This window comes from Anoplopoma fimbria, chromosome 17 (assembly GCF_027596085.1).
Source record: "Anoplopoma fimbria isolate UVic2021 breed Golden Eagle Sablefish chromosome 17, Afim_UVic_2022, whole genome shotgun sequence".
In the NCBI taxonomy this organism is placed as follows: Eukaryota; Metazoa; Chordata; class Actinopteri; order Perciformes; family Anoplopomatidae; genus Anoplopoma; species Anoplopoma fimbria.
This window is the reverse complement of record NC_072465.1, coordinates 21,676,707-21,703,258: the sequence shown is the minus strand read 5'-3', so window position 1 is coordinate 21,703,258 and position 26,552 is coordinate 21,676,707. Positions and strand designations below refer to the sequence as shown.

General features: G+C 39.3%; 1 protein-coding gene across 3 annotated transcripts in view; it reads right to left on the bottom strand.

The window, feature by feature from the left end:
* Window positions 1-26,552, bottom strand: part of asic1b (acid-sensing (proton-gated) ion channel 1b) — a 151,834-nt gene that overhangs the window by 2,469 nt on the left and 122,813 nt on the right. For all 3 annotated transcript variants that reach the window (XM_054616569.1, XM_054616567.1, XM_054616568.1), the window contains 6 exons: window positions 21,116-21,266; window positions 14,983-15,110; window positions 7,506-7,656; window positions 6,523-6,579; window positions 5,791-5,944; window positions 110-201 (listed from right to left, as the gene is read on the bottom strand). In XM_054616569.1, coding sequence (XP_054472544.1) covers window positions 110-201; window positions 5,791-5,944; window positions 6,523-6,579; window positions 7,506-7,656; window positions 14,983-15,110; window positions 21,116-21,266 — 733 coding nt within the window. The remainder of the gene's footprint in view (window positions 1-109; window positions 202-5,790; window positions 5,945-6,522; window positions 6,580-7,505; window positions 7,657-14,982; window positions 15,111-21,115; window positions 21,267-26,552) is intronic.

Genomic DNA, 26,552 nt, shown 5'->3' with positions numbered 1-26,552 from the left:
TGAAAATGCAAGCGCTTGCATTACTGTCACTTTGGATAAAGGGCATCTGTCGTGTTGCATACTGCGTATTATCTATTCCCATGAAAACACTTGACAGCTACTTCCTTACCCAGAAGGCCTGCCAATTCGTAGGCTTTCTTTTGTTCGATGGTTTCGTAGTTCAGTGCCTCAAAGTAGATATCCAGAACCAGGATGTTATCACTGCAGACAGAGAGGAGAGCACACAGTCTTGAGTCACATATTCAAATGCCTCCATTTATAATTCTATACTTGTTTATCAGAGCCCTCAGGGCAGAGGAGATGACAAGTGAGTCTGCCACTTCCTGCAGATAATGTAGCAGTGTGTCAAGTGTGTCAAGTAATTTGCTGTCAAAGGCTTATTTCTCCAATGACTTTGACTTTTGATGTCCTTTAATTAAACATTTCACTTTAAAACATCAGTACAAGATAAATAATATGATTAATAGAACATTTTGGTTTTTCTAATGTCATATTTTTCAGTTGCCTTTAATACACAGGCAGCAGTTATCTTACACAGACCAATGACAACCAATTTTCCAGTCAGTCAGTTTAGTTTGTGGTTTATTGAGGTAGTTGTACAAAGAGATGAACGTGACAGAGTTTTCCAAATTCTGCAATTTGTATCATTTTGCTCTGTTCCTGTTTTCTTGATAGAACTTTACGCACACCCTCCACCTGTACTTTACCTTTCCTGTCATCTCTGCTGCTACATAAAGCCTACAACATTGTGCATCTAATGAATGCCACCGAGTGTCCAAACTAATACTGCATGATACAGTATATCTAAACAAAATGTAAATTATATATCATCTAAAAACACAAATGTCTCCTTCACACCTGCTCCTAATTGTCTTAAGTACATAACAAAACAGTCAGCAACAAATAATACAAGAGCAATATACAGTACAAAATCTGTACATATTACACTTAAAAAAAAGGTATGCACTATGTGTTGTGTGCTTGGACTGGATCATCGTAAATCATGGTAATGGGTAGATCATTTAGAATTGCTTCAATTTCACTAATTTATGTTTTCAATATTTAATCATCCAGAACTTGCATTTCCTGTTGCCTCTTTCAACGTCCTGTTGGGGCGTTTAACTACCACTTTATACACATCTGAAGTGTTGCATCCTGGATTTTTTCCTGATTGAAGCCATTGAATGCTTCTCTAAATTCTCTTTACGCTCCAATAAAATTGATGCCATTGTCTGATCTTAAAGAGGAAACTTGACCTCATTGACAGACACATCGTCGTAATGCAGTGATGAAGGAGTCTGTTTCAAGTGGATTTGCAACTGATCTCAATAGGAGCGAAGTGGTCTACTCCTACATCTGTAAATGAAGCCTTGTCTGGTAGAATCCTCTCCAGGTGCCAGTCTGCCATTTTCTATTCTCAAGTTCTTCCCTGCTGTTGTTTACACTCAACACTATATGATGATCATTCTTGCAGCAAAGTAAACTTTGATAATCCAGTATATTTTTACGAACAACATATGATTTCTTCCTCCATGTCTGAGTTGTTCATGAATACGTCGTAACAATAATGGGGATATGTGAAGGTCCTCTAATAGAATTACCGGATGTTTGGTGTCCTCAGGTATAAGTAGTCTATTCAGACGTCCATTTCCTATCATCATCCAGCAGCAGATCCAGTTTTGATTGCTTCCTTTGAAACCACTTTATACCAGCCTGCAAATTTCCCCGCTGCGGGACTAATAAAGGATTATCTTATTTTATCTTCTAGTACTGTCATTCACAATTGAATGACAGTCTTTAATTGAAGGAAACTATTTCTCTTTCTGCTTGGATGAAACATTGTCCGCAGTCTTGCATTTCTTTTTCAACCTTTAGTTTGCCACGATCTTTTTCAAAGCTGATCATAGGACTCTCATCTCCTTTCTCCTTCATATCCGCAGCAAGAGTGTTGTCTTTACTTTAAGACGCCAAGCTTCAGCAGTCTTCAGATTCCTCCATGACAAACAATACTTGACAAGAAACCTTGTGGGTTTCAGTGGATTTCTGACAATGACGTTCATTGTACTGTCTTGTTTGATTTCTGGATCATTAGCAGAGATTCCAAGTGAGTTTTTTTTGCCATTCTCTGTCTGGTTTACAAAATTAACTCTGGTCCCTTGAAGTGGCTTCATCTGCAGGATTTTCCTCCGAGCTAACATTTCTCCATTGTGATACATCAGCAGCATCAATTACAAAAGAGATCCTGTTTGCCACAGATATTTTAAATCGTTTGGTTTCGTTGTTGATGTACTCTGAGGTCAGAGGATGGATTTCTCCAGTTAATGCTTTATTAAGGCAGCATTGTGTCAACTCTGACAGCTAATACTCCAGGAGCTCCATTCTGTGAATTGTCAGTTGTTTTAAATGGTGTCTGTGGATTTTACTCTTATGAATCCAACATTAACTTGTTTTCAGCTCTTACATAATAAACAGTTCCGAGCCAGTTGGCGTCCCACGTTCTAAAGTGTTGCAGCTGTGAATCTTATTTGACCAAAGCTTGTAGGCTTTATGCACCGATAACGTGGAAAACAAGAGAAAGTATGAAAGCTGTTTGATTTCATGCTGTGTAAATGTCTTAAACTCAGGAATTCAGCAGAGTGAAAAAGAATGGGGATTAGTTTAAAGGCCCAGGGCAAAGACTATTATTTTGATTCCTGAATATCCTCTCTGTGGGCTGAATCAGACTTCACACCCCTCTGGAGTTGAGATCAAAACAGTAACTCAACTTCATAGTTTCTCTTTTCATTCTTGGTGCTCTGCTGTATTACTTAAATTCAAGTCAAGACAAGTGATGATCTGTTTTAAAGGAAACTCCGGTAGAGCCGGGGGGTTAAGTTGAAATGCAAATTCCATCTGATAATGTAGAGGTGGAGGCACCAATAAGAAATGAGCACACATCTGCTTGTTTTATGTTAAGTAGGAAATATACTTTCAGCCCTGCAGTTTGACTGCACAGACTTTATTTATAGCACATAAAACATTCTGAGTAAACGCCATGAAAAACAATCATCATACACTTAATTCTTTCGCCCGGCGAGGTGATCTTGGTCAGTGATTCACAACTTTAAATACACTCACAGGCTCTTACAAGCGGGCAATACCAGGACCCTGGACCTGGCTGACCTAAATGGAATACAGCCTTCATCAATGCTAATTATATTTGTGAATTTCCTGCATTAACAAGTCAAAACACATATGTTAAAAATGTTATTTTTTGAGCTAATGTTAAAACTGATGAATGAACAGATGAAATAGTAAGGTAACAAGTGTTTATCCATTACGTTTAGCTAACCAATTCAACTTTTTATCCATAAATGTCAACAATTTCAACTGTTTTCCATTACTTTTAACAATAGCTATCTATGACCTTAATTTCAAAGGCTCAGTTATCGGTACTTGTTCATTTTTCAAAGCCATTCTGGGAAAAGTCCCAGATCAAGGACCTTATTGTACAATGGTGAATGAATCGTTTGAATCGTTGATCTCAATTGGTCTTACAAAGACAAATATAGGTTTAACAAAAGAGGGTGTGCGGAGTATAATTCAGTTGAATGCAATCTGCCACCTCACCACTAGATGTCACTAAAGCCTTATTTGTACTGTTTATTCACCTATTTATTTTAATGTAACGGTACTTAGATGAGCTTCTCTACAATCGTTTCACGAATCCCTGACAGCTGCAGATGAAGTTGACCCCTGAGGAACATAGTGTTGGGAATATTTGATCTAGGTGTTTTTTTTTTGTTTTTTTTTTGTAATTGCTGACATTCCTGGGTGTTTTCTCCTGATTTGTAGGTCCACCTGTGTGAGGTGTCACCCTGCAGCTTGAATGATGCTTCCTTGCTGTCAGCTGTTCTCATTGCTTAGTGAGTAACCTGCGATATGTCACATCTGAGCTGTGGTCAACAGCCCATGAAGCTGTCGTGTGTCTATGTCTCTCTGTCTCGCTGCGATAGTGGTTCCCAGTAGAAGGACAGTCCACTGTCACAGACTTCAGTTTCACACCACTAAACACTGTGAAGCAAAGATACCGGAACGCTCCCAGCTTAAGCTCATCTGACTGACATTTGCTTGGAAATATGGCCACTCAAAAAATTAGCTGGATCGTCGCACATCTATCCACAGGGAATTGTGGTGAAAGGTTTTTGCAGTACTCTGACTACATATGGTGAATTTATCTTGTCCTCAGTAGCCCCGCCGGGAATGATAGATAAAAGATTCAACCATTATTGGATCCTATCCTCATTTACTTGAACTACCGTTGATCTGTTCATTCGATTTGGCAAAGAAACAGTACATTCTTGGCTGATTTATCAAATCAATCTCTGAATGGAAGCTACTAAAAAATATCCAAGTTTGAGAAGGTGAAGTAAAAGTTATTGAAGCTTTTAAGCAAGCTGCTCGAAGGAAAATAACCGTCAAAACACTTAAATATTGTGATATAGAACACTGACACATGATGCAACCTTGTGTCAAGACATTTACAGTGCAGCTTTAATCGTGTTTATTTACTGTCATGGTTTGATCCACTTAAAAAAAAACACTGGTTAACATCAGGTTTTCATCAAAGTTCCTCACAATCAAGACAAAAAGCTACGTTTGAGACGTATCAGCACTGAACCACAGCAGAGTTTCCCCATAATATGATGGAGCCATAACATGTTAACTTTATAGCCGCTACTGCTAATAATTCTCTTATCTAAACAAATTACCAAAAGCTGGAAGGAACAAATTATTCCTTTCCCCTACGAGTCGTTGAATCATGTCTGAAATCATACACAAAAAAAAGCAAAAGAAAATGAAAACTGAAAGTAGGCCTGTGGGACATACTGTTGTAACCGAGATCATAAAAGTTAATTAATCAACTAAACTCATTTCTATAAATCTCAATATGAACGCACTCATTTCTTCTAATACAGCACACTGTAAATCTTAAACTTAAGTATATAAGTTTTTTTCAATAACAATTAGTTTGAAATCATCAATTTAGACAAATGATTTTGTAAAACCATAACATGATGGTATCATAGCATCTCAATATGATTCTACAGAAAGTTGATTAACAACAATTGAATTCCTGAATTGTCTCCCAGGACAAGAAAAGGTCCCCCTCCAATCGAGTGTTTAACACTAAAAGACAGCCTCATGTACTGAAGTTGTTTGTGCTCAGCTTAAATCTGAGTTAAATCGAGATAAATTGTATCAATCAACCTGATTCAATAACATCATAACTAGTTTGGAAGCCAGCCATGTAATGAATTAAACATCTGACATACAAATACCCTGATAATGGACTTCACAGTGAAGTAGGAGTCATCTTGTGTCCAGCAGTGAAAAATATTTGAATATTTATAGTCTTTTTTTTTTCAATGAGGGAAAATAAGTGGATATGTTTTTAAAAATCCTTATAAATTGAACACATTTATCTTTATCCCATACACAAACTCTTAATCAAAGTAGAAACTCTTTACATGTCTTAAAAATGTCCTCGCTGTGGGACTAATAAAGGATTATCTTATTTTATAAAGGATAATCTTATCTTAAAACGTGGGCAGTTCTTTAATCACAACTATTGAAATGCACCTAAAAGACATTGACCTGTATAATAATCACCTGCTTTATGTGAAGCAGCTTAGCAGCCAGCAGTTTGAGACTGGTTACACTAAACGGCACCAACTTGATAATGTGTAAAACTGGATTAAAGAATCAGCACTCATCATTGGATAAATAAGACATAAGACCTGGACTTACGCTATGTACTGCTCTGTCTTGTTGAATTTCTTTGCGAGGTACTTGGCTGACGCTTTGCTGGGTATCTTGACAAAGGACATCTCTTTACCGTAGCGCGTCATGTTGCACGGCGTCTCGCACACACAGTAGTCATTGTCTCTCTCGACAAGAAAGTCTGAAAAATAGATCAGGCAGAAAGAGAGAGAGAGACAGACATGGGGCAGGGAGATGGAAAGAGAAGAGACACAAGATAGATTTATCATCACCCCGGGATGACAAACACAAAATCTCTAAAAGAAAATCTGTAAAATGACGCCACAAGGAGACAATCCTTTCAAGACCCTTATAAGAAAAATATAAAAGATATAAGATCCACGTGAAACAGAGTCGGAGAGACAGCGGCAGCCAAAGGCCAACACACGAAAAGTGTCATGAGAGAGTGAGAGATTGTGAGTCAATGAGAAAAACAAGAAGCAGACATGAATGCTGAAAGGTATCCGTTGATTGAGAGACAGGGGAGTGTGAAAAGGAGAGCCTCAGCGCCAGGCCTGAGGTTCACCATTTGAGAATGGCTGCTATCAGGCTGAAGGAACACTATTATCTGTTATCAGCATGGATCTGAGGCTCTGATGCTCTGAACAGTGGGACACACACACAAACACACACAGACACACACAGACACACACACACACACAAACACACACAGACACACACACACACACATACAGGCAGTATGCTGGGTTATCTCCTTACCCAAGGCGGGATCTGCACACTCCTTGTACTGCTCCGGGGTGCAGTATGGGGCATCTCCTAAAGAGAGGCAGAAGAAAAACAAAATGTTCTCAATGTTCAACAAAAGAGGGAGAAAGAGGGTTTTTAGAAGATGAAGGAAAGATGACGAGATCCGGGCATGTAATTAATTTTGTCTCAGACTGTCATTACCGTCCTTATCAGGACTGGATATTCGTCACAAATGTGATCTCATCTCGTAAGTGATTCCATGAACTTTTGTACTTTCACCGCCTCTCGTCAGCACTTTCAGTCTCTCACCGTCTCAATCACTCTCTCTAGTGGCAGTTGAACCATTCTCTCCCTCAACACAGGAAGCAGACGTGTCCTAGATGTAAAGGGAATGATTTCCCAATTATTCATTGCCCTTTGCTTCATCCTCTTTGAAAATCACTCCAATGACAGGGATATAGCAGAGATGAATAGGTGTTTTAGCTGGGGAGTCATGTCTAGACTCACATTAATCAGGTGCACAATCACTATAAAATAGCAGCTAATCCTGATTATAACACAGATAGATTGTCTGGCTCAGGATGTGCAAACACCGAGCTGAAAGTGACCCTGATTGAAGAGAGAGACATTAACAATCATTTTCAAATTCAAGTGTTTCCTCTGTGCCCAACTCCTTTCTCATTTGCCGTCTGAGATGCCACTCGGAGATTAAATGTAAGAGGTAGAAGGCGAATTCCATCTGTAATCACTGCACAAACGCAAAGTGAAAATAGTGGAGTTTTTCCGATTCACTGGAGTGTGAAAGTGTCTGATGCATCTGCAGTCGCTGTTTGTTCTGTAAAAATTGTCTCTGCCAAGATTTCAATCTACAGCACTTTTTTTCAACAACAACAAAAACAACAACAATAACAACAACAGACACTGGAACATCTTTATGAATAAATGCAGATATACTGTGTTTGTATCCAGCAATGAGATGCCCTTCTGGTTCCTACCAGGCATGTGGACCATCCTGCAGTTGCAGTTCTCCACCAGGTATCGGGTCTCGCAGTCGATCCGGCAGGCAGTGATGCTGTAAGTGCTGAAGAAGTCTGAGTCCATCGCCGTGGCCTTGCAGTCGCCCCACGGCGGAGGAAGGTACGTCAGCTGAGAGACGGAGAAGCAGCAGAGCAGAACCAATTTAGTTTTAGAGCATATTGTCATTCGCCCTGTTAATACAGTTTTTGGACCTTGTGATTTCTGTTAATATATTTCAGGCCATTAAAGATTTTCATTGTGTTTGGCACAGAATATTAATCTCATTCTTTAACAGTGGTGAATACATGTGTTTAGTGGTGCGTATTGAAAGAGCTTCTCTCCTACGCCTCTACTATTTCTAGTTTCTCTCGGTGCTTTCATTGTACTGCCCACTCTCCGTGCAGGAACTGAATAGTATCAGCTGTGTGGTGGAGCTGTGATGTTGAAGTTTACACTCTGAACAGCTTTGCTGCAGGACGTGTGGTGCCATGTTCCTTCTGATTTTGATCCACAAATATACATTTTCTATCACTCTGGTGCAAGCTGAAGTTAAAATATCCACATTATGTGCATACAGAGACACTTCTGTCTCAGTCAAACACAGAGAGACTCTTTGAGGATGCTGAACTCTGTTCTCTGACATCTGTATATCCTCAACTTTGTTTAACACAATGGGCCTCATGCAAGAAGCTCTTAAAAACGGATTGGTTCTTAAGTGGCGTGTAGGTGTGATTCAGGAGAACTTGCCGCAATCACCACCAATTATTTCGTATTTCGAATTTTCTTTTCGGCACAAACACAATTTCCGGATGGTCAAGACTTGTGCAATTAGTCCGCTGATATATTATGATTTTTTTTTTTTTTTTTTTAATACATTTTGAGTTTGACAACCCTAAATAATTTCATAATTATGTTCCTGTTTGACTCTACAATTCAAATATTATAGGCTAATATAATTCTACATGTCTTCATATGGCCTGATAATATCGTTGTTAATTTAAATGTGCAATATGTGGGATCCAGAGCATTAATATAGCAGCAAACAACAATTTGATGTATAAATATATAGTGGAGTAACGGCTACCTGAGCAGAGAATGAAGTCACGCTCCCTCTATGTCTGTTGTTATCCAAGCTTTCCCGTGCTTTGTTGACATGGCAAGGCCAGCCGCGTATGCTTTTAGTGCATGTGAGCGTGCACTGCTAGTAAGTTCATGAACGCAACTCTGTACTGCGTTGTTGTGGAAGAATAGCACAAACCCTCCGGTTCCCCCTCAGGTAAACACTGTTAATACAATACAATTTCCTGAGGCCAAAGTTCACATATTCAGATTGCTTGTTTTGTAAAGCTAAACCCCAGAGGTATCAGTTAACTGAAAAAGAAAAACAAGCAAAAATTCATAATTGAGAAGTTGATACCATATTTTGGCGTTCGTACTTAAGGAATTACTTAAAACAATGAATATCATCGACTTATTAATTAGCTGACTAATTGTTTCAGCATGTGAGTAATAACACGGTTGTTTTATTATTCATAATTTTTTTGTGCCATTTTTCAACTAAATTTAGCATAACACACAGTAACATGGAATACATTATAGTGGCCCATTTAAGCAGCATATAAATAAACCATCAAACCAATAAAATAGAAGTCTAGGTCAGACAACTAGCACATTCCCAACACTTAAAAAAGAAAACTAAATAAATCTTAATAAAGATGAGATAATGATGTGCATGTTACTTGACTACTGGAGTGATCACAACCGTAGGCACTACTAGTCCCTGACCTTCATCATCAGGGCATCCAAGCATTTTAGAATCAAAATGAGAGAAAGCAATCAACAGAAAATACTTAGAAAATAATGAATACAGAAATTAAAATATACAAAGTAGGACGAATGTAAAAATATAAACATCCAACTCCAGAAACAGGAACCAATGAGTCTTGTTCACACTTGAGGTTGCGCCATACTAGTCATGTAGAAAAAGTAAAGTGAAATCACTCCAACAGAGCACTTTTTGAAAGTCACATATCTTTAAAAAATGACAAAGGTGATGCATTAAATGCTATAAAACAGCCCCAGTGTGTTTCAATCTCATCAGTTCATCACTGGGTGCTCACTCTGCAAAAAATTGAAGGGCACTGTGATGATTCAGGGATCAGCTTTTTTTTTACAATTTGTACTGGATTGCAAGAGGCAGCCACGTGTGTCGTGCACAGGATTCGGTTACTAATAACCCCAGGCGGTGTTCAACATGCTCATACGGGGTTCACACACATTAACATACACTCAAGTAAGCCAGACAGCTCTGACTAAAATCTAATCAGAAGATTAGAATGGTTTCTCTGTTTATTTTCACATCAAGGACGCGTCACAAAGTCAAACAGAACATTAAAAACCATCAGAGGTTGGTAAAATGTGGTAATCAATAGAAGGTGCTTATGTATTTATTCCCCTCATCACATGGAGAAGACGATGTGACTGTGTAGTAATGGCTCTCTTATGCTCAGAGTTCTGCCATTTCTATTTCTCTACATTTTGTAAAGCTCTACTCAGCCATCCTAAACCACCTTGTGGCGTCATTACTTCCTGTTGGTTAAACTCCTGCAAAAGCTTTATTCTGCAAGTGTGGACAAAAGCGAGTCTGGTGTGCGAGATTTGAGGACATGTCAGCGTGCTGTTTAAAGACCATAAAGAAGAAAACAAATCATGTTAAAGAGTATGACCTCAATTCCCCCTTCTTTAACGGTGAGCGAGTGCAAACATGGGGAAGATGTAGAAACAAGGGGAAAATCAAGAGTCACTGCGGACATAAAAAGAGGAGGATGGAGCAGAAACATTCTGTTCTCGTTTGCTTTTTATGTTAAGTAAGGAGAAATTGCAGATTTTTCTTTTGTGGGGTCATGGTGACTGACAGTTTGGCAGACTGAAAAGACCCCGACAATTTTACACTACAGGACTGCTGAAGAAGGCAGTTGAATAAATGTGAGCAAACTGCATTAGATTAATGAAGAGGGAGCCTGCCAGCCTGTGAAATAAATAGAGAGATTGGGGGAGAGACAGAGAGAGAGAGAGAGAGAGAGAGAGGGGGAATCATATTAAAGAGAGAGGCATTGTATTAGAGGAATTGTAATGACTGTTGGAAAGGTAAAAAAAGTAAAGGAGCTTGTGAGAAATAGAGAAAAACAAAGAGGGACAGTTTCCTGCAGACGCGACATTGGCAGCATGCAAAATCCTGCTGCAGCCCGCCGACACTGGAACACACTCAGTGGTCGTGTGGACGTGGAAGGACTGAGATCACTCCCAAATCCATCCCTCTCTGTCCTCCATTCATTATGCATGGTTCTGTAGCATATTAGGGGCCAGAGTATATGATTTGTCTGGCTGTATGCTTGCACAGTGTAGAGGAATAACCTACATACACATACAATACAGACTTTCAGAAGCCAGCTGGACAAAGTTTGAGTTTCTGTAATAATGTTACATCCTCAGGTTTGTAACTATAAGAACTACACAAGGGCCCAAGGTCTCCAAGGACCCACAAACATGAACAGGACCTTCAATTGCACTGTTGGGTTGGGTAATATGTGGTTAATGTCTGAATGGCTCAGCGTTCAATTTCCAGCTCACTAAACAGGCTTTTCAACCGAGAAAAGGAGCTGTCATGTTATTGATGGGTCTGAGGCGGACTCAGAAACACAGGATTGATTGATTTCCATTTAGAATTATGTTTTTAACCTTCTTTTTGTGGAGGCAGAACAGCATTTGTCCTTCAAAACACAGCACAGCGCGGAGAGTTCAGTGCTGGGACGCCTCATTTCAACTCCCAAGGGGCCAACAAAAGGCTTGAAAATGGCCGGTGACAATCATGCAACTCTCTTGGGCTGCTCAATCACGGAGGTACATGCTCCTGTGTGACCTCATGATTGTGAACACCCAGATTGAAGAACCAATTTGTTAAGTGGTGGAAGAAGCATTCAGATCCTTTCTAAGTAAAAGAACGAATACAGGAATATGAAAACACTCCCTTACAAATGAAATGGTTTCCTTAACAATATTCAGAGTCTTAATATAGTAACTATCAATGATATTGAATCTGAGGTCGGCGTGTGCCTTTTAGGTGTTTATTAAATTCAATTCAATTCAATTCAGTTTATTTTGTATAGCCCAGAATCACAAATTACAAATTTGCCTCAGAGGGCTTTACAATCTGTGCACATGTATTCATGTGAGCCCGCTTCACTACTCATGGCCGACGCTCTGCATTGCTCTCATACAGTGGTTACAGCTGATAACGCCATAGCATCTGACGCCGTGTTTGCTACCTTAGCAAAGGTCCACCATATTTTTCTCCCAGGCCATTCAAAGCAGAAAGGGCTTTTTCAGGAGCACAACTTAAAGAGTCAGGCACTAAAACAGAGCGTTGCAGACAGAGGGTGAATATAAACATAGACAGCATGCACAAAATAATGTGCTCTTTGAACGTTTAAGCATGTATATATGTTAGAAACCCAAAATAACCCAAATTATACTTCTATACTTTGCTTTTTTGGTGACATACTAGATAAGTTTACCTCTTTGAAACTCAAACAGTTATTCAAATGAAACAACCAGAGAGGTTCAGAGAGGAAATTGCTTTTGGTTGAACTGCTAACAACTCATAGACTTCTGAACTAGGCCCAACTAGACACTGTTTATTTTGTTAGGGTTCACAAGCCAAAAGGATTGAGAAATACAGGTTTAACCTTGAACAATGCATTGTGTTTTATAGGTTATCGTATGTTTTATGTAAAATCTTAGTCATAGTAACTATAGATGACAAACTGGAGTAAAAAGTACAATGTTTGCCTCTGAAATATAGTGAAGTAGTGGAAATACTCAAGTAAAGCACTGGTATTCCATTCTCCTTTGTAACCTTTGTTTATGTGATCAGTTTAATTATCAGATTAATGTTTGGAAATGTTTGTAATGGAGGAAGAAAGAATGGACCATGCAGTCTGTGTTTGAACCAGGAGGTTAACAATTGTGTGTGCAGAGAGATAGGTCAGAAATCTCAGCGTTTGCAGCATGAGCCACCTTTTCAGATAACAAGGAGTCATTTGATTTAAAATTCATATAAATATATCCCTAAGTGGAGCTTTAGATACATTCAGAATGTGTCCCATTTGCCTTGACACTGTTAAACCCGCAGAGAGGGCTTCTGATAAACTGGCTAACTGAAGAGATTGTGCTCACTGTTTAAATTTCAAATGATGGAGATACCGACTGTGAGTGTTTGGTAAAGCTCTCGGTCTGCTGGGAGTGACGAGGGCAGACAAGGGCAGAGCCATCAGGAGTGCCTCGGAGGCAGCAGATCCCTCCAGATGGTTTGGATCAAGGGGAAGAGAGCTGGAGAGTGCGAGTGTTGCTGGGAACCAGTCCAGAGCTTGATCAACCCTGGCAGGGTCACCTGGGCCATGCAGGATGTCTGAAGCCCCAAAACGCCAACAATGATCCAAAGATACATCACTGGTTGTAGACACTTTATGAGTTGACGTATGTTCACACTATATACAGTGTTTGCGCGACAATTTTCTAGTCAAATTCTATTTGTGACATCCCAGATATCTGGGACAGAAAAGCAATCAGATTTGTTTGCCTCTATTGAAAAACTGACAGAATTGTCAGATGGTAATTGTCCGGTGATGTACAGCGTGACAAGCAGAGTTCTTTTCTAAACCACCAGCAGAGTTGGCAGGGTTTATTCAGATGGCAACTTCTGGTTCTGAAAAGTAAATTGACTTAATTTGCATTGTTTCTAATGGTCATCAGGGGGTGACTCCTCTGGTTGCAATGGAAAACCGATTGGATAGAAGTCTATGAGAAAATAACCATTCTTCCCACTTGATTTATTACATCAATAAACATTGTAATGATGAGTCTATGGTCTCAATCGCTAGTTTCTTCAATACAAATTATTTTTATTTAGTAAATAATGGTCCAATTTAGAGTAAAATAGAAGATAAAGCAGGGTATGCTTTAGGGCGTGGCTACCTCTCAATTGACAGGTTGCTACCACAGCGTTGTCCGGACTGGGAGTTGTTCACGTGTTCTTAAAACTCTATCCCTTTAACATCGTGTTTTCAGTTCATGAAAGTTATATATGACATTTAGGTTGTTCGGTTGTAATTAGATCCACCCTTTCGTGTTATTTTTAGTTGCAAAAACCCCAAGATGGCAACAGCCAAAAACCAAGATGGCGATGGCCAAAATGCCGAACTTGAGGCTTCAAAAACGTAGTCAATAACCAGTGGGTGATCACGATAAAAAGGATCAACTTCTTATATACAGTCTTTGGGTATATAGGACAAACAATGAAGCTGAGCTAATGACACAAATATAACAGGAACATCTTATCATAGGTATGAGCCACGCTGACTTATGCCACCTCCACTATGAAGACTAGAAAATGTGTGATTTAGTAAAATACTATCAGGACTGAAAAGAGACTAGCAGCATTGCTATTGAAGTAATTATTCACAGAAACCTACGTACACACACACTCTGGGCCGTTTGTATAGTCAAAACCTGGCTCAAAGCCATAAGAATGCTTGGCAGAACAAAATAAATATAATTTCATGTCTATGCAGATTACACACAACTTTATGTTTCTGATAACTCAGTATACTTTGGGCTTTTGTGCCCATATATACCTGCACTGAACCCTTAGATTCAGACTCAGTCCCATGATTTGGATTTAAAACTAAAGAGGCGGTGCATTTGTATTGTCTTTTTTGTGGTTTTCTTCAAAAAGAACTATACAAATACAGGTTATTATCGTTCTCCTTATTATTTATATAATATTTGTATACTTTTGGCAGTATACAAATGATTATTTGATTTGCAGGCAATCATTTCTTTGTTGGGGGATTATTGGGCAAACAATCCATAATAATAGATAATAACCTTTCAGCCTTTTGAGATAAAAATACTGTTATTTGTTGCTCTAGCTAGCTATGATATCAGCAATAAGCATTTCAGAGATGGAGAGAAAATGTTGCTAATAGTTTAGCACACTTCTTTTGTTTGGGGTTGCTTTCCAATGCTGGAATATTTACTGTTCCTGCAGGATATCCCGCTTTCATCAAAGGGTGTGCACAAAAATCTGTACATGTAGAGCAGCCCTATCTCTGAATATACTTGCGATTGGCCAAATCCTCCTGTCACTGGCTGTATTGTCTAAAGCCTGAAAGTTAGGAAGAGGTGCAGAAGTGTCGTTTTCTCCCTGACAACATGAATTACAGGATGCTGAAAGGTTATTATGGTATTTTTTTGGACCGATGATGACAAAAGATATACTAGCTACCCCAGCTTTAAAAGGCCAATACTGACATACAGATTCTCCCTTTCAAAATGTGCTGAGATATATTCTTGCACTTTCCATATTTCATTGCTGTCATCTTTCTCAAGACGTACCCGTTGTTCTTGACAGGAGACAAAGGTCTGAAACCCCGGCGCCACTCCAAAGCCCAGCTGGTCTATGAACGGCGGCTCATCCTGGGTGTGGATCTGAACTTTGATCCCCGCTTCAAACGATGTCTCGTCTGTTGACAAGAAGAGGTTAGGACATTTACAACAGGGATGATGATTTGTATGCACACGTTGGCTTATGTGATCTACACCGCAGCAGTTGTTACCAATCAAATGAAGACAAAGCTTTGCAGCAGTGGAATATGAGAGTGGAAAACAAGCTGGAAAACAAAATACAAATAACATTAAAATACACAAATGAGAAATTATAAATCATCATTGACTTGTAGGTGGAAAGAAGCATTCTTCGGGTGTATTTGATAATATTCATTAGTTACATCGATGTTCTTCCAGGGATGAAAATGACATTGTTGTCATTCAGGAGTTCAAAATTGCTGGAATGTGGAGTAAACGGAAAAAAAGAGACTTTCTATAGCGGTTGATGACAATAAGAGCCCCACAGGACTCTTATTTACTGCAGGGGTAAACGTGAAAGTGAATAGATGAATTAATAAATAAATGATCATGAAGATAAAAGGAAAATCAATACAGCTGACAGCTCCTTTTGCTCCAGCACTCTGCTGTATAGATTTTAAATGAAGGAGATTGGCCTCTTTGATACTGAGATCTGGGGGAACATCACAATGACATCGTGACTCAAGCCTATGCTTACGCAAACATATGTCTATCACATTTGCTGAGGCCTGGAACTGCTTATCATGGCAGGCTGGATTCAGGAGATTTAGTTCCTTTGAGTGTTGGCATCGGGGATGAAGTGGGATGCCTGTTTCCTGCCGCCTTTCCTCCCTGCTTGTCACACGGCATCGTCCTCTAAGTGCCAGGCTTTGTCATGATTTCAATTAAAGAGCTCAGGGATGCGACTGAAATTCAGCAAGAGAGCTCCGACAAAGAGCGACGGACTTAAACTATTACACATATGCTCTTCTGAGACTCGATACAAAGCCATCTTCTGCTGATACCAAGACTAATGCTTCAGGCTTGTGGCGCCAACATATACTGTACACGAGCAGCGCCCAAGCACATGTCATCTTTAAGTCATAGCCATCTGTCATCTTTATACAATTGGAATAATGATTTGGAAAACATACTTGGCGCTGAACAAACATGTCCAGCTGCCTCACAGTTATTTCACTGCCTGTGCTTTGTTGGGAAATAATTTCAGGTATGCAAAAATTACACATTAAGTCTTAAAAAAAAAAGTCAATACAGCCTGGAGACTTACCGTTGCTATGGTTTTGACAAGAAAACCATAAACTCAACAGTGAGAGACTGCAGGGAATCAAATTTAGTTGTCAATTTTTTTTTTTTACCAAACTACATTATCAAGCCTGCCCACTAATATTTTCTTGGATGTCTCTTTTTATTCATCATGCTGAGGTCTTTTGGTAGTTTAAAATAAAAGTACAGGTTCTCAGTGGTTGCCACTGTTGCCTAACAACATGAAGGGTTTGAAATCAAAGCTCCCAGCAGCGTTGTTTCTGTGAGGAGTTTGCATGTTCTCCCCGTGTCTGCCTGTATTTCCTGATTGCTCCTCTTCCCTCCCACAGTTCATGTGAAGTAAAAGCTTTACACTTCTCTACATGTGTGAAAGTGAGTGTTTACATGTGTTAGAAACTCTCACAGAATCCCGGGAGTTACCTGCCTCTCACATAATGCATGCGGAAATATGCTCCGACCCCATGCGAGCCTGAAGGAGATAAGTGGGTATAAAAAATGAATGGATGGATACTCAGCTACTTGTTTAGACCTGAGGCCTCATTTATCAACCATGCACATTCACAGTTTTAGCGCTTCAACCATGCGTGCAATGATTTCTAGACACAGAATCTGATTTATTCATTTGTCTTCTTGTGCCCTTGAATGTGAGTACATTTAGAACCATTATAAGCAGGAAAACCAACACACTCTCAGTGGTACACATACATTAAAGACACACAAACTCAACCAGTTAAATAATGGAGAGATTGTAAACTTCCTCAAGATATTTTTGTTCTTATTTATAAACCATAGTAATCAGTTCGGTCAAGAGTGAAATTATCCCTTTAAATGGCGCTATTTCCACTGGTTTCTCTTGTTCTGCATCACTTAGCAACTGTGGAGCCTTAAAGGTGATCCAAAGGATCTGTGAATGATATTAATTTCAGACTTTATAAAGGTGCAACTCATGGGGGGATAGGAGAAAAGAAAATGAAAGAAGAACACATTATTACACAGTTGTGCCAAGGGAACGGGTAAAATGTGCATCTTTATGTTGAAGAAATACATTTATTTTGCCCTCTGATCTATGATTTTGACATGGCTTACTGCTGTCAAAGTTTCAGATTTCACTATATGAAATCACTATATGCACATAGAATTCACAATAACTATATTCTCGTGATATCTAAAGAAAATTTGGAAAAATAATGACAATCCTATACGTCAAATTTATCTTTAACTTAGTATATTTAGTGAAGGTAGGTAGAAAATGTGTAACCATACCTGTACAAAAGTGTAATTTAAGAGGTGCTAGATTATTTCCATGACATTATCATAGACTAATATCAACATGGTATCAATATTTCATCTTTTAAATACCCAGATTATTGTCAATACCGGTATATTGAGGTATTTTTTTAGTCACACAGGATTCTTCTGTGAAGAGAACACTCAAGTCTTCAACATCTTTAGCATCAAACTGCACATTTTAGTTTGGACGATTGTAACATTTGTAATAATCATGCTGTTTAATCAACATCTTGATATGCCACACCTGTCAGGTGGATGGAATAAATTGGCAAGGAAGAAGTGCTGAAAGGCTGAAATAATACCGTTTACAGAATCAGATAACCTACCATACATCTATATGCAAGATTTCATATTCCAGCAGGTGCAGGTTTATACACCAACATTCACAAACATTTGGCTTGCGCTGCAGCTTCTTGGAGCTTTAAAGGAAAACTCATAGATTTTTTAACCTGATATCTTTTGTGTTTTTGTGTCAAACTGACTAATAGGAACAACAATTTCTGAAATTTGTCCAGCATTGAATGAGAGAGCTGCAGCTAGCGGACTGTAATGTAATCATATCGGAGCAATTTGGCACCGTTAATTTGCGTCCACTCAAAGTACTTGTTTTTGCCAATGACAGGCTTTCTCCACTCTGATTGATATTATAAGCATAAGTATATAAGTACCATAAGAACATTAGAAGTGTCTGACAACATAATGGAAAGAGTCTTGCTCAAGGAGAAGTCTTTTTCTGAAATGGCAAGTGCCAGTCAGGCGGAGTTTTGTGTTTGAACAAGGAGAGATTATTGTTATATAAAAGATTATCAAGGTCATGGCTAATTGTTTAAATGATTTGAACAATGTAAATGAGGACTTTGAATTCGATGGCTGCCTGTAAGACATCTCCTTGAGCCGGACTCAGACACGGTAGCAAACACAACGGATCAAGTGATAGGTAAAGAAAAAGGTATAATTTCTCTGTTGGGTTATTTTTATAACGTTGTAAGACACTTATAATAACAATCTGAGCCTGTCACTTTTAGTGAATGCAACGTTGTATTGACGCTTCACAATTGCCTTTGCTGGTTTCAGCACTCTCTCTCAATTCTTGATGGATTTTGAAAAATTGTCATTTAAAAACAGACACATGGGAGAATAAGGTCCAGGTTGAAACATACTGAAGTTACAGAAACATTATCAGCATGCTGCTTTTCTTTTGTGACAATGTCACAGGTGGGCAGTATATAGTGGGGTAATTGGGTACAAAAAGATTTCAAAAGAGAGGTCTTCACAGTCACTGAACACCTACTGAGTTTAAGAGATGACATGTTTGCTTGTGCTGTCAGTAAACGTCCTTATCCTCTGATAGATCATTGATCCTCCATTCCATCCATTCATTGTTTGGATGGAACAGGTATTTTGTCTGATGTGCTGAAACTGAGGCAAATTAAGAGTAAGTTTGTAATCTATGTGCGTTATCGTATCCAATTTCTAAAGTTACCGTATTTTCCGCACTATAAGGCGCACTCAAAAGCCTTTAATTTTCTCAAAAAACGACAGTGCGCCTTATAATCCGGAGCGCCTTATATATGGATTAATTCTGGTTGTGTTTACTGACCTCGAAGCGATTTTGTGTGGTACACGGCGCTCTGTCAAAATGTTTTAGTACGACTTTGGTAAACTACAAAGCCGCACCGCTTGCAGCATTACGGCTACCGTAGTCAGGAGCGTCAGGAGTAATACATACTGTGCTTCACCATAATATTACAGTGTGTGTGTATAAGGACCCCAAAATGGCTCCTGTCAAGAGACACGCTTACGACGCGGACTTCAAACTCAAGGCTATCAGTCACGCAGTAGAACATGGGAATAGAGCAGCTGCGAGAGAATTCAACGTTAATGAATCAATGGTAGGAAGTGGAGGAAGTTTGACTGACTGACTGTTTTGTTTCGCTTAATGCGCCTTATAGTCCGGTGCGCCTTATATATGAAAAAAGATCGAAAATAGACCATTCATTGACAGTGCGCCTTATAATCCAGTGCGCCCTATAGTGCGGAAAATACGGTAATCATTTGTTTGATTAAAAAAAAGTGTTTGCAAGGGCAGCACTTTCTAAAGTTTCTCAATATTAAGGCTACAACAACTTTCAGAGGGAAGTGTTGACCATATTTGGCATTCTGGAGGTGTTTCTGTATGTAAATGAGCTTCTACAGGAATGAGGCCATGGTTGAATAGGTTAGATTCATCTTTGTTCATTGTGTGAAGTTGTGCGTGTAAATATTTGATAAATACGGACAGCTCTTGAGCACACATTCTGAACGCTTTGAGAAAAGTTGCGCCCAGGTGTTTGAACTGGCACATTATGCATTGCACGGCATACGGCCAGATTAAACAAACAGGTACTAAATGCTGTTATAATAGGACCAATCAATGACCAATCTGCATCATTTTGGCATAATGACAAAACCTGCAAACCAATCCCGTTGCAAAATAACTCAATCATGAAATCATATTTAAATAAATCGAACAATGAAAAGGAAGTTAAGTAAACAACTGTGTATGTATTGCAGTTACTGCATCCTTTGATTTCCATCACACCCTCTTTTGTAAAAAAAGTTTTTAATCATTAAATAACTTTACATAAAGAGCATTAAATATTAATATATTTAAATCATTTAGGCTTGGACTAGATGCCGCTTTATATTCATATATTATAGTCACAGCTTTCTGCTTCATGTTTGATGATGATCATGTGCAGTGTGTTTCTGGGACCATAATGAACTGTCTCTTTTCATTCATTGAGTACATAAAATATTGATACAAACACACTCGTATATGCATCTGCATTAAAATCAAAGTTTCAGGGTCTCCTGGAGCGTCACTGAGGAGACTCAACTGTGAGGATGAGTGGTCGACTGACTGGAAGCTCCTGAAGCCTCCATTGATTTTAAATCTGGCAAATGGTTCTGCTCTTGTTTGATTTATGTGGACTTGAAGCCCAACTGACAAGTGATACAATTATACTACAATGACATAAAATTGTCCTGATCAATATCCCTCTGTCTTTATACAGATTAGTCGATAACCGGCCGTGGACACAGTGCATTAAAAATTTTCAGAGCATGTATTTTTCAAGATCATCACTCAGAATTATTGAAAGTGTGGGGAACATTTCAGAGAATAAATCATATTTCAGGTGCATAACTTACCATACATTTGCTACAGATAAAAGTAATCTTTAACCTATTTGGTCTCAAGTATGCATGCTCACTACACTAAATGGATTTAGTGTTTCACAGTTCCATCAATAGTGCAACACAACAGCTTAGTCAGGCCTCTAGCTCAGGGAGTAGAGAGGAATCCCTGTGATTGGTTGTTTCCCCTGAGATTTCTTAGAGCACCAACACTGAAAATAAACGGTTACTTTGGTGTTTAATAGGTAAAAAAGAGAAAAATCTCTTTTATACCTCAGAGCCCTCACTTAAAGAAAAATCTTGTGGTTTTAGCTGAGGTTTTCAGAACTGGGAGCGGGATGTTTCATGTGGTGCATCTTCGAGGTAAGCTTACCAGTCTCTCCCCAAACAGGCAAGTATTCATCCTGCTGGATATCCAACATCAGTTCCAGGCCGTTGCCCATCCCGCCTTTCATCGTCACCATGAGGGGTCGTCCATCTTGGCCTGAATTAAAGGTGTAGCACTTCCCATAGCGCGTGAATATCTGAAAAATACACAAAGAAACAGGGGTTTTAGTGATACTGGGTCAACACAAGACGACAGGAGGGAAAAGCAGCATTAAGGCTGCAGCTCGGTTACTGACAATGAAGTAAAAACCTCATGTCAGTTTGCAGATGTGAGTGTCCTTTAAAAAGTGGAGACGAAGGCTGTGCAGAACAGTGGATTGTTTCAGAAGCAGCTGAAAAAATGCTGTTACAGTTACCGGCTCTTGTTACGCCGTCAGAGGTCTCGGTGTTGAGATGCTGTTGACAAACTGTGTCTTCCCCTCTCACAGTGCTGCATGATGCAGTATGTGCTTGAGTGAATGTGACATGACTTTTATTTGGTAGAGTGGGATATCCTCAAACAACAACAATGACTTCTGGCATCAAAGTAAATCTTGCAAAAGAGAGATTAAAGTTCTTCCCAGAACTCCAGCTGCAGACTGTTCACATTAAAGAGAAGGTAATGATGTCTGTTTTTAAGTAAGGAGCCATGATTGTCATTAAGAGATGAAGCACTTAGTCAAATAATCAATTAGTCAGTTGAGAGAAAATTTAACAGCAACTACTCCAACATTTCAGTCATTTTTTTTAAAGCAGAAGTGCAAAACATTTACTGGTTCCAGCTTCTTAAAAGTGAGGATTTTCTGCATTTTTCTTGATATGATAGTAAACTGATTATTTGGGGATTTTGGATTGTTGGGCACTGGGATATTAAAATGGGAATTGGTTAACTATTTTGTGACAATGGCAGATCAATTGATTATGAAAAACAGGAGTTATTGCAGCCCTAATTATCACCAAATGTTGGCTGCAACTAACAGTCACTCACTGGGGATTCTTTTCAAAAATAATTGACTGGTTCAGAAATGTCAGACTTAATTAAAAAAATGCTCTACAAATACCCGTGTTGATGTATATAAATATCTTGTTTTGTAAACCTAACAGATAAAATCCCCAAATATTCAGTTACTTATAATAGAAAACTAACCAAACCATAAAATATTCACTTTTAAGAAGATATAGAACCAGTGAGTTTTGGCATTTTTGCCTTAAGTCGACTAATTGTTTCATCTCAAATCAAATGATCACAGAGTCGACACTTTTTCTCTCCTAACAGCATTCAAAGCATCTTCAAAAAAAGAGGCCAGATCAAGCGAGAAAAACATGCTCCAGTGACACTTTTATCTCCCCAGTATGACACAAATCTGCAGATGCAACTTGGAGTTCATTGAACATGGTGCATCCTCGTCAAACCCTAACTATACCTGCCTTCAGATGACATGCCTGGAGTGTTTTCTGTCTTATTAGTGGATTAGTGGTGGATCAGGAATACACTGTACAGTGGTACATGAGAGCTATGACAGAGTGCAGCAGAAAAAAACTGATCTATTGGCAAATACATGATTGCCAGCGATCTAATGGATATGTAATCGAATCATAGACATTAGGAATTGGAAAGCCATGGCCATGATCCAAAATAAAAAAAACGTTCCTCTACTTTGTTGTCGAGCCACATGAATGTGAGCCCTGTATCAAAGCATCCTCGCTCATAATTAACTTATTATTAACCTTCAACATTTTGACATTCATATGAGGAAATGGTAAAAGGAAGTGGAGGAGCGGCTCACAGAGAGGAAATGACAACGGGAGCAGAAAAGTAATAACTGAAATAAGTCTCCTTCTTTTTCTCTTTGTCTCAAAATTGTACTAGAGATACAATACAACAGATACAATAGAGATTTGGCTTAATTGTGAGCCAAATCTCTTCTAAGATAACTTGTAGCTGAGACTGCCCAAACTGCTGTCTTATTTCTTGTGAATGCATTGTGAGGATCTTGGAAACACATAACGAGGCGTTTAAAGCTATGAATCAGACGTTAGTACGTCATGACAAATTATTCAAATGTCACAAGCACCAGATGCACGGAGCAGAAAAAAAATTCCACTCATGTCACACAATGGAAAAGTTAGTGTGATGTGAATCCCGTTCAGTGAAGTGTGCGAGAAAGAATGGTGCGTAAATCACAACGGATGCCTCCCAGGGTGCAATTACTTGGGAGCTTTTAAGACACAAAGTGGCGAAATGTAATAAAAAGCCTTCTGATATTTGGTCACAATATGAGATGTGACCTTTCAAGTGCGAAAGTGGCAAAAGTGAGTCTAGAAACAGTGTCTGCAACACCCACCGATGTGCAGTGACTCCAGAGCAGGACACAGACATCAATAAAGTGCCCCTGAAATCCATCTTAGTCCTGGAGTCTCCTCTCACCATAATCAGATCAGTGTTTATCCTCACTCTTTGGAATAAAAAGCGGGGGAATCTTACGATATCAAGACACCACCTGCACAAAATATCTGATGATACGGATGGGCAAAGCCTGAAGACAAAAAACTGGTCTCTGAGACTTTTATATGCACAGATGAGTCCCTACAACAGCCAACTTTACTTCAAAAACTAAAGCCAAACCATTCTTAAGCCAATTTCTTTCCATGGTTTCACCTGTTTACAGCTCACAATGACTGATTGTTCAGCAGACAAGTTTGAACATTCAGTGAAAGAGGATCTGCTGCTCACACTGAAAAACAAAAAAAGCCTTTGGCAGATATGCATCAAAAGAACAGTGTTGGTAATTGTGTGGAAGCGTGTACGTGTTTCTCATCTTGTGCTGGAATAGTACAAGAATATGAATGAGCTAGATCGCACCGGTAGATTGTGTGTACAGTATTTGCGTGCACGTGTAGAGCCACCCCGTGCTCGCCATCTGCCTGTATGTGTCGATAACGTGATGATCGACTACAGGAGGCTTGTCGTCAGAGTTGCTGTGGTAACCAGGAGATCGTGCTGGCTGCATTGAGGGAAGAGCAGCGGCGGTGGGTGCCGCTGGTGACCTTGGGGATCTTCATTGTGTCGCTTTGAGGCTTTTGCGCTCAGACTCAACATGCTTCTTGATGTCTGTCGATTGAAACAGCCTTCTCTGTCTTATTCAGTGCTGTTGGGAGGGTTTGTGCAGCATAATATTTCCACAAAATACATTTTCACAATTGAGCAAGAGCTCTTCAGGAAAAAAAATCAACCTTTTACTTGAGGCAGAAGCCCCATCATTGCAAAAAAAAAAAGAAAAAACTCTAAATTAATTAATTCAAAATTAAGTGTAGCAATCGGAGCAGTATTGAATGGCACTACACTGTGATGGTAAACACTTAAAACTTGTTAGCTTTACCCTATTGCTCAAATACATTTAGCACGAGGGGGTGAGCAAATATTTGTGCTGCCTGAGCAGCTTTTCTGAGGAGATGAATCTGGTATTCTATTTGGTTCTCACACAGCTCCCCACTGAGCCCTATATAAATTGCATTCAAAGTGACAAAGGCTGTATCTTCTGAAGTTGTAAACGCAGGAATTAAATATTGAAAACCGACCCCACCTATGAGGAAGAACACTGAGAGAGACATCACCCTCTCTCGTTCTCGCAGGGTGTGGAAATGTCAGCGTCTCTCTCTCTTCGATAAATAATTCACTGACACACAACCCCAGACTGTTGAGATGGCCCTCGGCTATCCTTCACACGACAATATGACAGGGATGCACAAGCTGTTCCCTAAAGTTGCCAGGGAACCACTTTCCCTCCTCTACATTGATTTTTCAAAATCAGCGCTGAGCACGACGGTGCAATGTGTTATGACAGCTACAAAAACAGACACATGAGAGAGATTGTGTGGGTCGTACATGGCACTGAATCAACTCCGCTTAAAATACGATTTGCTGATGTTTGTTATATGTTATTATATTATATAATTATTTTATGGTCAACAAATACAACAATGAATGACTAAATAATGAGATGGAGGTTCCAAGTCAAGATTTAACTTCGAACCTCAACATTTTAAAGTCAATCTGTATGAGAAGTCCCAGAGGTGATAAGAATTATGGGAAGTTTAATAGAGACTGAACAAACTGAATTTGCTGATGAGGACCGTGTGGTACTGACAAAAACCCTTAGAAGAATCATTAAATGGACCTTGAAATGAGACATTGTGAGATCATATTGTACATTATTCTGTCCACCTGTTGTATTAAACTTTACAGAATGCCTCTGACCAGTTGTCAGAGAACAGATGTGACTTCAATTTATAGAGAGCTACACTTAAAGTGAGTGGAAAGAGAGTGAGAGAGAGTCACACCTGTTAAATGAAATGTGTGTTGTCGCTCTGCTTTATGGGCACATGATGGATTTTCATGCCCAGCACCAAACAATACACTGAAGAAATGAGTGACTAGTGAACATAGTGGAGCATTTGGCAGCTTAAGTGTCAGATATTTCCCACAAGAGGTGGTGGATGTTTATGTTCCTCTGTGTCTGCTTGATGTGAAAACAAGTAATATGTCAATGTTGCATTTCAGACAAGTATCTTGGAAGTTCGTGAAATAAGGACGAAATTCAATCTATTGGTTTCGGTGTCCAGGGACAACCTATACATTTTATTTTGTGACAATTTAACAAATTGCTGTGAGACTGTGTTGTGTGTTTACAACTTGTAGTGCTGCCACCAACAACCAAGACTGTCAACCAGGAGACCGATGATCGACGCCATGTTGTTGCCTTAACCTAAGAGATGGTTTCGTTGCCTGAATCTAAGTGTTCGTGGATTTCTTGCCTGAACCTAAGCCCAACCATGATGTTTTTCCTTAACTTAACAAAGTAGTTTTGTTGGCTAAACCTATGTCGTCACGAAAAGAAAGTCGTGCTGAGTGACACAAAAGAAAACGCTATTCATGTCCCTGAACACGACTATTTTACGAATTGCCGTGAGACTACTGTGTTACTGTTTTAGACAGTGGAAACATCTCTGATTACACATCATTGTAGCATAAATACTACTGTTGCAAGTAGCTTTAGCATGTAGTTATCCACAAATCGACAAAAAGGCCCCATTTACACCGATTGTCCCGCTCTGGGTTAATACACCTTCAGTTAGACTTCAGCGTAAGCTCTGAGGGGGAAGCTGTCAATCAATAGGGCGCACAGGGAAACTCAGGCTGTCTGCATGTTCTCTGATGGATTTTGCAATTGAAATCAATGTCTGAGACCTACGAGTGAAGAAAGGCCTGCATGATGATAAATAAGCATGTGTTTTGTTAAAACGGATGGAGCAGCTGCACGTGGCGAGGGATGGATCGATGAAAATTATAGAGTTTGAAGAGCAACTCTGCAACATGGGGGGGGGTTTCCTGCTCAAAAGGTCAATACATCCTGAGACCTATTGTATGCAGACGGGCTCATCTT